This window comes from Poecile atricapillus, chromosome 17, assembly GCF_030490865.1.
Source record: "Poecile atricapillus isolate bPoeAtr1 chromosome 17, bPoeAtr1.hap1, whole genome shotgun sequence".
NCBI classification, from domain to species: Eukaryota; Metazoa; Chordata; class Aves; order Passeriformes; family Paridae; genus Poecile; species Poecile atricapillus.
The window spans coordinates 3,425,558-3,440,171 of record NC_081265.1 but is presented as its reverse complement, the minus strand read 5'-3'; the positions used below and the strand labels follow the sequence as shown (position 1 = coordinate 3,440,171).

At 40.7% G+C, this 14,614-nt stretch overlaps 1 protein-coding gene across 1 annotated transcript; it reads right to left on the bottom strand.

Annotated features, from left to right (window-relative positions):
- Positions 1 to 1,461: 1,461 nt before the first annotated feature.
- On the bottom strand, positions 1,462 to 12,995 carry NOL11 (nucleolar protein 11). Its single transcript, XM_058852555.1, has 18 exons — positions 12,816 to 12,995; positions 11,335 to 11,448; positions 10,561 to 10,617; positions 9,843 to 9,988; positions 9,524 to 9,581; positions 8,864 to 9,002; positions 8,258 to 8,461; positions 7,887 to 7,963; positions 7,042 to 7,165; positions 6,256 to 6,359; positions 5,927 to 6,004; positions 4,964 to 5,148; positions 4,595 to 4,720; positions 4,214 to 4,435; positions 3,642 to 3,720; positions 2,706 to 2,798; positions 2,308 to 2,415; positions 1,462 to 2,017 (listed from the first exon to the last, which is right to left on the bottom strand). Exons 1-18 carry the CDS (start codon positions 12,951 to 12,953, stop codon positions 1,904 to 1,906), a joined length of 2,166 nt encoding a protein of 721 aa, XP_058708538.1. The 5' UTR covers positions 12,954 to 12,995; the 3' UTR covers positions 1,462 to 1,903.
- Between the last annotated feature and the right edge of the window lie 1,619 nt (positions 12,996 to 14,614).

Sequence of the window (14,614 nt, the reverse complement as noted above, 5' to 3'; positions counted from 1 at the left end):
AGTGTACCTACTGCACCAATCATACAGCCTGCAGCATTGTCAGAGCATTATCACCTCCAAGATACTGTGGGTTTTGTGTATTTGTGGTAATGAAAGGTGCTGAGAATCATGTGCTTCTGAACTGTGAACCAGAGTATCTGGTCTCTTAATTGCATCCCTTATCAATTGGTGATGTGGAAGTGCTTAATGAATAGGACTTAATAATTTTCATTTTTATAGATGGAGAAATAGGCACACAGGGAGGTATGTTACCTTCAAGGACAGAATATAAATTAGTCCTTTCCAAGACACAGCTCAGTACAGAGAAATCAACCCCAACCCCAAAATTTGTCCATTCCACTCAGAGTAGAACATACTGACTTGGAACTTGGAGTTCCTATTTGGAGTCTGCTGGTAGAGTTAAATGAGCATATTTGTAAGTGAATTGAATACAGCAGGAAGAGGAATTTTTGGGTGGAGGCCCTACCCTGCTTCCATCCTTAGGACAGATGGAGAAAAAGCCTCCTTTCACAAGGCACTTTGGAGAAGATGAATAGCCCAGTTGTTCCAAGATGTTGTCTGGGTGGGTTCCTTTCTCCAAGGATAAGGGAAAGAACTTAACCTACAGCTCGATGGCATTCAGCAGGAGTGAGTATATGCTCTTGCTCAAATTATTGAGATGCTTTTGTCCAGTCCTTCACTCCAAACTATTTCATAACTTGTGTTAGGAAGAGCATTCAGGTGTTCAGCTCTCAAATCAGCTCCACAAACAGTTTTCTAAGACCACAGCACTGCTGAGTAACATTACACTAGAGCTCAGCAGCAGACTGGAAGTCAGGTGTAAGAAGGAAGAGCTTACATGACTTTTGCTGAGGTAATTCAGTGTAGTTCCAATTGCTGTTTTATTTAGATGATGAAAACTAAAGTATATCAATATACTGATATGCTGAATTCTACTGATATTCAATCACATCATTAGTAAAAATAAATAAAAATAACATTGTATTTGCTGTTTTGAAAATATACTGATTATCTTGTCCCCAACAATCCATCTTATACTTGACTCCAAGAAATCCAGCATTATGCTTTTGTCCCATTTTTCCCAATTCCAGATGAATAGTCCCACAAGTATCTTGTAACAAGCCAGCTTTATGTGAATGCCTCATCACAAGAATAATTCAACAGATAACTGTAAAATCTTCAACGAATGTTGTTTATATAAAACTTTAGTTCATTGCTTTGTATTTCTAAGAGTCAAAACCAATCTAAGATATACTTGGAAATGCTAGAATTCAAGCAGTATAGGTCACATTAACTAAGTTGAGGTGTTCAGTAGTTAAAAAAGTGCTTACAGAAAACAACTGATTCTGATAATGTTCTTATTTTAAATTCAAGATAGCTTTTCTTGTCAAAAATATTGAAAGCAACTACTACCAGTTCCAAGAAGTCCCTCTGTATAAATATTCAGCTGCCACTGCAGGGTTGTTTTTTTTTTTAGACTTCTACATACATTTGGTACTGACAGTGTACAAATACAACTGAAACATGTCATGTTCCAAAGTGACTCAAGCCTTTTAACTGTGTGTGCAGCTCTTTACAAGTTACACAGCCCAACACAGCAAGTTATGGCCCCAGCACTTCTGCCACAACCATCTCATATTTAGCCAAGAATTGTAGTATTTTAGGAAGTTCTCATGATCACATAATGGAATTCTACATGAAAATATAAGCAAACATCCAGCTTCTCATCCAGTCAAAAAGATTTTAATACACAAGGTTCAAACTTACAATTCCCATGTAACTACAGAGTAACCAAGCTCCTCCTATGTAGAAAACAACTTTTGACAGCCCCAATATGGAGTGCTAATACATCCTCGTCATAAAAGGAATCAATACAAAATAAATGTGTTAATGAATTTCAAATTCAAATGATTTCCAGAACTTCAATGGAATAAGTCTGAGATTCTCTCAGGTGGTTCAGTCTTTGTAATTCCCGCAAACTTCCTTCAATCTTGTTGAGTTGTGAGTAGAACCGTACCTGAAAACAGAGACATTTATAGTAAAATACATTTTAATTCTTTTCATATATTATCATACTGTGGAACTATCTGTGGTTCTGCACAGTTTAAGATATTTAAACTAAATAAACAAAGCAGCTTTTGAAATCTAAATGAGACAGGCAACTGCAATTCATGCTCAGGACGAAGCATACAGAGGACACACATTATTTGATTCACTATATAATTTGTTGTTGTCTGTCTCCTTCTCAACATTTATATTCTGAATCCAATTGAAAATCAAATAATTATCCCAGAAGATGCAACTCACCTGGGCTCTCACAAACTTATGCAGGTTTGAAAGCAACTCCTTTGCTTCTGGCAGCATCACCATGACAGTGAATTGAGCATCAAGCAACAGGCACATCCAATCCATGATCTGAAGACAAACAAGAAATGTACACTTAAACTTCCCAGTCTGGAAACATTTGGCTTTAAAAGCTGAACTCTGAGACATTTAACTTCTAATGCAAAATGCATGGGTTTATATTTTCAGGCATATCTTAAGTTATATTTAAGTTTTGATTGTTGAAGTGTTACATCTGACTTCATACAGGTTACACTGACAGACAGTACTTTGTAAAATGAATGTGGAAGTCAGTTGAGTTTAGATATTGCCAACTACTCACAAAGTTACACACCCCAGAAACTGAAGGAAACACTGCTCACCTGATTTATTGTGGGAGAGCGTATTCCAGGAAGAGTGGTGTTAACTTTTTCACTGCATTTCACATATAGGTAATATAAATACCTAAGAAATAGCTAAAAGTAGAAAAGTCAGAACATTTGTAAAGGACAAACATTTAATAGACCAAGAGGTTTTGTCCTGCACATGGTAATATTTGTAAGGATTTTTTAAAATTTAGTTTTTGTTTTTGAATGCAACATAGATGCCAGTATACTACACATTATAAATAAGTTTTATGGTTCTCTCACACTACCCATAGCTGGATGTTTGAAAATTCTCAGCAATATTCAGTGTAAATTACATTCAGGGGTAATCACTGTTCTAGGAGATGTGTCAGAGCTAAGATCAGCTTTGTTTTGATGTGCGAGGTTTTTCCAAAATCACTGGAAAACCACTCATATACACACTCAGTTCTTGAAGTTGCATTTCAGATTTTGAGAAGCGGGGGAATTTGGTGGGGTTTTTTCCTGAACTGAGGGGATCTAGATTTGTATTACATTTGGGATTGTACAGTTTGTTTCTCATATTTTCTAAATTTCTGTTTCTGACAGAATCGACTAAATTACCGTGTCTTTTTCCTTTCTTAAAAAGCATCTATGTCAAGCAAAGGTATTATTACTTGCTAACAGAATATGAACATTTTCCAGGTATGCTGAGTCATAAAGAGTTTCTTACGTCTTCTAAAATAAGCAAGGACTACAAATATCAAGAAAATATAAGTATGTATATAAGTATGTGGAAAAATGTGATATTGCTTAATATGAAATCTTATTAGGCATCCTAATTTCATTTTCATGCATTAGTTTGTTATTAAGACTCCTGAAAGAATGGTTAAATTCCCATATCATAAAAAACCACTCTTCCCTTCCCCATGAAATGATAAATGTTTTTACACTTTTTAATGTTAAAATACTTACAATAGCTTGTCGAGCTGGAAGGTTTTTCAAGTGAGGCAAAAGAAATGTTTCAGTGTAAGCTGAATGGAGAACAGCATTTCTGTGCAGTGCTATTAAGGGAATAACATTGCAGAAAAAAATACCAGTTTCTACAAACCAGAGTTAATTCTAAAGAAAATATTTCTCCAGGTTTTTGAGAGAAGTTCTATCTGAATCTTATCTCTATCATGAAATATCTACAGCAATTGAACCATCATGATAGATTTAACTCGAACAGTTCTGTCCACTGCAATGGTGTAATTCCCTGATGTGTTTTAACAGGCAAATATCCAAAGCACTGATACCTTTTCTCTTAAGCAGAGAAAAATTATTGCAGAAGTGTAATAAAACTAAGTTTAAATTGGTGTAGATACATGCTAAAAGCTAAATGTTTCTATTTCTATTTTAAACAGTTTTTCTACTAAGTAGGAACCACCTTTATGAGAACCCAGAAACTTTCAGCAATAACAGAGGATGTGCCTTTTGGCAATACCAAATATAAACATCCACAGCACATGCAATGCTCTGGCTTCCCTTCACCACGCAGAGGATACAGCAATGCTGCCTTCTGAAGTCCAACAGGGCAGGATTCACCATCGCTCCTGGACGGGTTTTCCTTTGGGATTTTGGTATCACGCATGTCTTGGTCCATCTCTGCACTGAAACCATTTTCTACAATTTCAGTCTTAAATTCTTTATCGTCCGATTCAACATCAATGTAACAGATCACAGAATCTAGATTTACATCTATTTTTTGAAGATGGGCTTCACTCATGCTGTGGAAGAAAATTTCAGACATTTAGCATTTTTAATTATTAGCTTTAAAAACAGCAATGCCATCAACATACATAACAAAATTTTTGAAGCTTATTATGAAAACAAAAATAGACTAAAATTTGGTGAAGAGAAAAAAGGAAAGTCTGATTTCAAATTACCTTAAAAATGTTTTCAGGCAAACATAAGTAACTTCTTCGGGAATATCTGGAAACCGTTCTAGGCAGATTTGTAAGAGATGCATATCTTTTTTCTCCAAAGCAACAGCCATTAAATCTGGACATAAACTATAAGAATATTAAATTAATAGGTTGCACAGTCCACTCTAAGAACTGCACTGACCACTAAGGTAATAGTACTAATCTTCCTCCCCAGACAGATTTTTATGCAAAACATCAACTTCATCAGAAAATAAGCACCTTTGGTATTAAATCCTAATAATTCAAGAGCAGCTTATAAAGAACTTAATTTCTACTTTTTTTTAATTTTAAAGACTTCTCCTTACACTTTAAAAAATGCAGAGTCACTACCTGTAGGACAAGTCCCGGGTTTCAGCGATCTCCTGCAGGAAGTTTCGAGGGTAGTACTTTGGATTTCTTTTACATCTGTCTGTAAGGGCAGTGACCACATAGCCAATGGTGGCTTGCAGATCTGGGGTCGGTGCTTTTGCCATCAGTTTTTTCAATTCAGTTTCCAACACATAAGTAGAAGCATCCTGGAACAGACAAATACTGTGCAAATCAGAAGTACAAGGCACATGTTTGAGAACTGCCCTGTAGAAGCAGACCTATTTTGAAATTCAAGTTACAAAAGTTTACAAAAATCCCTCACTACTCTGTGTTTTGATGGGATAGTTTCTCTCCAACATGAAAGAGCCAAATGAGGAAATTCCTCACTCTGAACTCAGGTAAGCAGTAACTGCTCATGGATTCACAACCTGTTACATCAGTGACAATACCAACGTGTCCAGCCACAGGTGAACTGTAGATAAATCTCCCTTCCTGTGTGACCTATCACAGCACTTGCAGCAAGTTCTAGAAACGAACTAAAGAGCTTATTGCTGTATTTGCAGTGGAATTCCTGACAATTCCTCTGACTTCCTACAGCTAAAATGCCTTCAACAAAATTAAATCCATAAATCAGAACTTAAGCAAAGTTCAGATGAAATATCCTCCCTTACTTAGAGTAAAAGACTGTCATTAAAAATGAACAAATTTGTGCAAGTTTCCAGAACTAAGGTGTTATAAGCCCTGTATTGTTCTCAAAACACACTCCTATGACAAAACTTAATTTCATCACACCCAAATGCTGTTCTTGCACAATAATGATAATGATAATAATAATAATAATAATATCATCATCCTTCACCTGTTCCAGGCAGCTTGGTCAACCTGCCATGTGCAAGAGGACATGGAAAGAGGTAACAGCTTAAGAGACAGCTGGAATATTCTGAGAGTGTCTAAACACTGCTCAAGGATATTTGGGTTACTTACTTTGAGATTTAGTAAGAGCTGCCCAACTGATAAGGTCTTAGGCTGTTCTTCAGGAACAGTGCTCCTTCTTGATCTTAACTGTGGTAAAGAAAAACACAGAGTTATTATTCAGCTCCAAAATATTTTAAGGATTTCAAGCAAGATTACCGGACACTCCATGTGTCAACTTGCTGTCCAGACTATGATTATTAACTCCAATCCCAGAAACAGTGTTAGAAACAATCAGAAACAGATGAAGTGAAATTTCTTTCAACTGCAACACCTAAAATAGCAGCATGGGGAAGAGACAAGACAAACAACAACCTCAAATGACCCTGATGCTAACTCACATTCATTCTGGACTCTGCTTTCAGAGCTACAGACTTCTGGGACTGAAAGGAAACCACCAGCTCTTCATCTTCCAGGGTATTCCAGTTCACAAACGAGGACACATCTGGGAACACACAAATGAAACTACATGAACATAACACTTACAGCACATTTATTGAAGTATGAATATTGCATCAACTTCTTATGCTAACAGATACTTTCTAAACTATAATGCAAGTGATTTTATGCCAAGAAAGTTGCTATTTTATTTCAGCAGCAGGTTATTTTATGACCTTTTTTATACTGTTTTTCCATTTTGCCTCTGGGAGCAAGATAATTAAGTTATTACACAACTTATCCTGAGTATTATTTGCGATGTTTTACCAATGCAGTGTTTAACTAAAACCATTATGACAGTACAATTTTAAACTGAAGTTCACAAACTAAAGTTTGACATTGCCCTATCCACTTACAAACTCTTTGGAAATACTTTTCAGGAAAAAGCACTTTGCTTTGTTTTCAAGTATTCATCACCAGCATTCCAGTGTTCTCAGTAATTCCAGTATTAAATAACAACCCAGGTTAAGTGGAGCCATAATAAATTCAGATGTTTGCGTGCTTTGGTGTTCCCAGAACCAGTAAATTTAACAGCTGAGAACACAGTACAGTGTGAAGTTGCTTCAAGCTGTTTAGATTCAGTTAATTTTCTAGGACTGTGTTAAAATAATTTTTATACAATTTCAGACATCTTCCTTTGATGAAGATTCTACAAGATCTTAACACTGTAATTATGAAAAAAAACTTACCAGGGGTTTGATTGTCCTTGAGCTTTCCCACAGCAGCTGCCAAGGAGGATGTTTCACACTTGTACATAATTACAGTCAGCACTTTCCCATGAATTAGAAAAAACTTTTCCTCATAACACCACAACTGCAAAATGTTAAAATGTATCATTAATGAGATGAGCAGAAAAGTGAGTTCCTTCACTGATGTGTAACTCCTTATTGTAAACTTCAACTGGAAGTCAGTGATCACATTATTTTAAATTATTTTTGGTAGGTTTAACATTTGTTAGCAAATCTTCATTAACTGCTGATTTTAAATACAGAAATTAAATGTGTTGAGTCTTTTTCCAGGGATGTCCTAAAATACAGTGGCTGCTCCAAGGCAGTAAGTGCACTGAAAATTTCATTTTTTAAGTTTCCTCTTGTGTAATTTTAAGACAAAAGCAGTCAGCTGTTCTGGTTCACTAGTGCATTTATTCATTAGGTGTCATTTTACCTATCTGACTCTTGAATAGCTTGAAATACTTTTCAGGCATTCGTAGAATCATTTAGGCCTTCAACTGCAAACTGCCTGAACAGAACAGACACTGCTGGGTTTTGTGTTCAGTGATTTTATTCACACCAAATAATCATTATCATGAGATAATGAGAAGTGACAAAGTACTAAATGATCACAGAAATTCCTACAGATCACCATTCTCCCAATGAATATTCTGACAGAAACTACTCATCAACAGTATTAATTTTGCTGCAGAAGTTGCAATTACTGCTCTTCCAGCAGCAGCAGAGCTCTGCAGCCCAACACTCCTTTCCCTGTTGTCAAATCCACAAGGCTCAAGGATCTCAAACCCATGGCTGAGCTTTACCTGGCCGCTGGTCCCCAGAGGCAGCTCCTTTGAGGTTTGCAACGTCTGGAATTTTGTATTCCATATGGTCAGGCATTCTGAGGGAAGTAAGAAATAGCTGAGACCAAAAAGCAACAAAAGTGCTACATTTGCCTTTGCTACTTTCAGTTACAAAAGCTGGAGGAAACAGAAATAACTGTTTCAAAACAGCTCAACCAGTATTTAGCATTAAGAATTACATCAGTCAGGCTCAATCTCAATTCAAACAAAAATTGGTTTACCAGTGAAGAGATTTGAACCAGAAGCTGGGACAAGAGGGGCAGCACAATTTTCCCAACTACTGCTTTGCCCAAGGAAATTTTACAACATCTTAATTTGATTTTTCAAGTTACCTCTGGGTTCTTTCCCAGGTACAGCCAGACTGCCCAACACTGCAACGTGGTCTTTGTCCAGGACAACTAAAGATGTTCCTTTCAGAACAGCTCCAGATACTGAAAGGTTTAGTAGTAGTGACTTGGACAAAATTTCTTCTTCCTCCTCTTCTTCAGTATCTTGCTGCAGAGGTATCAGAACCTGGTACACAGAGTCATTAGAATCTGCCAAAAGAAAAATAATAATCACTCTTTTACAGTTTTTTTTTGTGGAAAAAAACTGTTTGATATCATATGGCAAAAGGACATCCAAAACCAACAATATCCAGTGAATGCTGAAAGAAGAATTAATACAGGATAATTAAAGAACTTATTATGATCCAAAGAAGCAAAATAAAGGTACAGCAATGAAGGTGTAATGAGACCTGCAGGGTAGTGATCACAGGTAGGAACAATTTGCTTTTGCAACCATTAAAGTACCAATAATCTTTAATTACTACTTGTAGCTGTTTAAGGAAGTTTAGAAAACTAAGAATATTAAACAGCAATTCATAAATATGAACATTTTATGTCCTTTCATACAATTCTTTGCTTCATTATCACAACCCATTAACAAATTTAACTTACACAAACACAGAAGTGTGACAGTTTGGTTTGTTATATGTGCTGTGAAACACAGTGGCTTGGCTGATTCCTGTTGTTCAAGCTTGTATTTGTGTAGACTACTCAGCTTAGGTTTCTGTATATAGACAAAAAAATCCTCATCCTAAAATAAAAAAAGAAAAGAAATTTTCACTTAATTTACACAAAGAAGATATAACAGAAATTCAGATATAAGTACTGCTTAACTTTGGATGTTGTGCAAAATTAGGAAACTGTGTTTTCTATAGGATGTACAGAATAATTTGGAACAGTCTGCAAATAAAGAAAATTCTTATTTGATGCAACAAATGGATTTGTAGGAAGAAACATTTGCATAAAGACAGATTCATGTATAATTCCTTTTTTAAAAACATACATCCTATTCAATAGTTCTTCACAATGAGTGATGAAGAGTCACACAATGTCTACTGTACTTCATCTTATTAATTGTTCTCTGCAGCTCTGACAGCCTGACTTCTCAGCCCTGAATGCAACACAGCTTCCATTTAACTGCTGTATTGACTAAATCAGGATAATGACTCCACTAAAAGCTGTTAAAATCAAATTAAACCAGTGATGGATTTTGAAAAAAGCACTCAGGTCTCCTGCTATGAGAGTTTTTAAAATAAAAAGTATTTAACTCACTTTCTCAGTAGTGAAAATTAAGACAGGTTGTTGGCCTTCCATAAAAGCTCCACTCCACCTAAAATCAGAAAGCAGGATGAACATCCTCCAAATTCTAGGTTTATACATGAAGTCCTATCACTGTTCCTCATGCACCTTCTAATTTTTAGGAAATCTCTATAAATAACTCCAAGATTTTAAAGACAATGTGTTGTAAGAAAATACCCAGCCCCATGATCATGGTCTTTGATTTCCCCCCATCTCCTCAAAAGAGGGAACAACTTTCATCATCACAGTCGATTGCTCTGAGCAAGAATCATCCCAAAGTGGCATCACTTACCTGATGACTTCACCTGAGATGACGTTTTCAATCTCCTGCTGAGGGGCTTCCAAGAGCACATCCAGCGTCCGAACCCCCCCTCCCCTGAACAGCACCACCGGCCCCCCGTGGGGCAGGGAATGGATCCTGTACACATCTGCTGAGAGCTGCAAGAACAAAACCAAATCTCTGTTCTCTGCTACACTACCCTAAACACAGAGTTCTTTATTCATGATTCTACCTTTTTCCAATAAACTTTTAACAGAATGATGAACCTTTAAGATTCTTAATAACGTAGAGCTAGTAGTTGCTGATTTACTGAAATGCTACAAATAATGCTAATCACTACTCAACAAAAAGCCAGGAAAATGTCCTGATGAGCATCACATTCTTGAATCACACCAGAAAAAAAAATGACAGGATCAGGAGTCACACAACTGCTCTACAGCAATACACAAAGTGATGTTTAACACCTCAACCAGAACATGAAATCTGTAACTGAACACAATTCGTCATCTTTAAGAAGTCCTCAGAAATGCTGGCCTTGGCATAACAATCACTTTAAGAGAAATACTCTGATGATAAAGTCAGTGCAAGTGGATTCCTTGCAACATTCCACAACATCATGAAGCTCAAGTTAAGCTAGAATGTAATATGGCCAATACTATGAAAATTAGAGCACGTTTTCCCTCCACCAGGATCCAAAACACATTGAAGAGAACACATGAAGGAGACTTACTGTTGCTTTAAAGGCTTTGTCCAAGTTAATGTCTTCATTCTTCCAAATTCTTAAAACCTTTAAGAGAAGCATCATTTTTAGGTAAAACGGTAACACAACTTCTCAGCACTCAAAATACCAGCAAGGACAACAGGAGGAAAACACACAGGGAGTATTCACAGTGACCTGAGTGTGAACTGCCCCAGGGGGGAGCAGAAACAGCAGGAATAAAAACCAAGCTCAGAAATCCTGAATTGGAAAAAAAGGACAGGAAATAATAAAGAAAAAGACACATCAGAACTCCAAATGAAAATAGATCAGCGTGATGGAGACAGGTGAGATACAGCTGGCCTGATTTTCACAAGCAATGCAAGTCCAGGAGTGACATTTCATCAACAACAATGAAAAGCCAAAGGCTCAGCATGATCTAAGTAAATGCTACACATGCACAGAGAAACTTTTAACTGTGAAACAAGCAGAAAAACAAAGATGGGGATGTGAACTATTGTAACCATTCCAGTACCATGACCATGCAGCTGTAAATGTCACCCAGGCTGCGAGAGAAGAAATAACTCATCCTTAGGGACTGTATGCATGAGGCACTGAGGATCTCCTGTGTTTAAAGGGCTGCCAGATCACAGTGCTCTGCACAGAAGCTGCTCATGTCACCAGTGTGCCAAGGGCTCCCCACTCTTTCAACCAGAAATTTCACACTGCTGACTTTTTCCTACCTACATTCCCTCAGGAGGACCCACCAAATCCTTTTTCCCTCTAAAGAAGGATGAAGGCTCTCACCTTGTCATCGTGAACTGCAATGTACTCGTGGGTTTCAAAGTTGCACACGACAGGACAGGTGAGAATCTGCCCATGTTTAACCGACCAACAGCCCAGGGGCTTCTGATCCGAAATCTACAGAGTCAGAACAAAGACACTGCAGTTAAAATGTAACATATGAAAGATCACTTTGGGGACTTCTCTCATGACAGAAAGTAAATGTGAGGCAGCCACATCTGACCTGAATTAGAATATTAAAATATGGAAACTGCTATTCTCAGAAACTCCTCTTGAGCATTCATGTTTCTACCCCTAACACAAACAATTTCAGAATAACAGGAAAGAACTCTCTATTAATTAGATTTCTTTTCATGTAAGAAATAACTTTGACCTGTAAGAGTGTGAAGGGCTTATGCCATGAAGCACAGGTACAAGGCATGGCTTTTTCAAAGAGGCAGATACTACTTTGACCACTAGTGTAATTTGCTTTTACTGACTAATGAAATCATACACAGACTTGTATTTTTTCTCTTCCTATTTCAAGGTGAGTTATTGACATCAAGAGCATGTGGATTTTGCAGTCTGAACTGTTCTGTGTGATTCACACCCAACCCCTCTCCTCACTCTGGAGTACACTGGGTGTATTTACAACACGGTTGTGTTGTCACCTATGGTCCTGGCAGTGGGAATAAACAACCCAAAGGAGGTTGTATCATCAACCCACTTAGATCATGGAATGGTCCGGGTTGGAAAGGACTTTAGATCACCAAGTCCCACCCCTGCCATGGCAGGGACACCTTCCACTGTCCCAGGGTGCTCCAAGCCCCGTCCAACCCAGCCTTGGGCACTGCCAGGGATCCAGGGCCTGTCTACCCTCACAGGGAACAATTCCTTCCCAATATCTAACCTAAACCTACTCTCTGTCACTTTAAACCCATACCCGCATGGATGTGATAGTCAACTAAACACAGAAACTCAAATACTTGCCTTAAAGTTTCTTATTATGGTCTACTGAATAACAGAGACCAGAACACACTTTCATTTTCAGGTGCTGTAAACTAAAGTCTTCCTGCTGCCAGCAGGACGGCAGCTGACACTGAGCTGACAGCCCAGAACCTGGCACTGTAGGGAAAACGTACCTGTGGCTTCAGGAAAGTGTTTTTGGGACGGGGAACGGACAAGAGAATATCAGCAAAAGGACGAACCCGCGAAAGAGCGTCCGAGCCGCCCCGTGTTCCCGAGCAGAGGGAGCGGGAGCAGCGGGGAGCGCAGGGGGCAGAGCATGGCCGGGCCGGGCCGGAGCCGCTCCCAGGCCGGGGCCGTTCCCTGTCCCGCGTCCCGCCGGGGACGGCGGCCGGGGACAGCGGGGCCTGGCCCGGGCAGGAGAGAACGGCCCCGGCCCGGGAGAGAGGGAATAGGGGAAGGAGCGCGGCCCCGGCCCTGCCCGGGACAGCCCCCATGCCGGGGCGGCGCTGCCGTCCCCGAGCACGCGCGGGCGGTACCTTGAAGAGCGTGGCGGCGCGGCCGCGCTCGGTGAGCAGCACGAGGTCGCGGCCCGGGCCCGGCTCCAGGCACAGCCCGGGACCGCCGCCGCCGGGGCCCGGTCCGCGCAGCGTGAAGCTCTCGCACAGCGCCGCCATTTTGGCCAGGTCCGGCTCTCGCGAGTGTTGGCGCGGCGCGCGCGCCCCCGCGTGACCCGGGGCGGGGCCGGCCGGGGTCGGGACGGGCCCGGCGCTGTCGCGACAGGGAGCGCGCGCTGCTGTCGTGCGGCCCTGCCCGGCCGGGCCTCGCCTGCCCCCGAGCGCGCAGGGCGGCTCCTCAGCGGGCTGCGGCTGAGGCTGCGCGGGCACGCCGCGTTCCGCATGTGTTAGAAACTCTAAGTATTGTAAAGGCTAAGGAAAGCGGGTAACGGTAGTGTCAGAACAGCGCCACAAAGCGGCACAGCCGGGGCTCCGTGCGGATCGCCCTCTCTCAGGTGTCCCCGCGGCGTTTCGTGCACTCTGCCCATCGCCCCCGCCGCCATTCCCACGGCCCGGCTGGTAGGGCCAGGGTATGCTAATGAGGGGTCAGGGTTATGCTAATGAGGGGTCACGTGCACGCCAATGAGCGTGGTCACGTCTCCGCTAATGACGGTCACGTGTATGCTAATGAGGCGGTCACGTGTGCGCTCATTCACTCGGCGATGGCGGTGGAGCCTCCCCGGGCTGTGAGGCGCCCTCAGACCCAGCCCCGCTGGGTTCGGCCTCTCGGGCTGCGGCCCCGCCGTGCGGCCGCTCCGTGCGGCACCGGGGGATCGTCCCAGCCGGCTCCGGTGCCAGGGCCGGGCACACTGACCCAGCGGCTGCCGCGATATCCCCGGGGCTGCGCCGGCTCTGTCCCCTTTGCGCCGTGCGATTTCAAATTAAAAACCTTTCCAGTCCCCTCGTTGTTCCCCCTGCACTGTCCCACGCTGCTCTGAAGCTTTTCCCTCCTGAAAGAGCGCTGCCGTTCCTCTGGAGCAGGGAAAGCTTCGTTTCTATGGAGAAAGTCTCTGTAAAATCTTGTAAAGAATCGTGGTGCAAGGGAAATTTCTGTTGGCTAAAATGAACTGACTTGGAGACGAGCCCGAGAGGCTTCGAGTGGTCTCTTTTCCAGTATTTTCCAGTTATTTGGTACAACACTGAGCTGCCAAACCCCGCATAAAGAATTAGATTCCCCACTGAAAAACTTCCTTGTCAAGCAAATGGTCATTTACAAGTGAATGGGCTAATGCCAGACTGATGGGGCACCTGCTCCGGTAAAACCTTTACAGAGCTGGGGCACAACAAAACCCAGGAGAGGCTGCAAGTGCTTTAAATTTTCCTCACAAAGCTAATTCTTTGTGCTATTTAATTTTGAGGAAATGACTTGCAGAGCTGGGCTAGAAATGTCAATGGTACATGTTAATGAGGAGGTTCCTGCCTAGAAGAGATGCAGTAAGAGAAAACAGCCACCGTTGTAAAGAATAGTTGTTGGTAGTTTATTTACAACAAAATGCAACGAAAAATACAATATTAAAAATAATAAATAACTTGGAAAAAACCAGAAACTAAGTGATATGAGAAAAATTACAGTCAAATTCTCCTGCTGAGCCTTGCACTATCGAATGTGCAGAGCAAATCAAGACTTGGTCCTTCTTTGATGGTGGTGATGCATTGCCTGATGTTGCCATCAGTGCTCTAAATAAAAGAAATTAATTACTGGACATAACAGAATCATGTGGAATTATCACAGAAATGAAATAAACCAATAAAACCTGTTTTAGTGACACCACAAAACTACA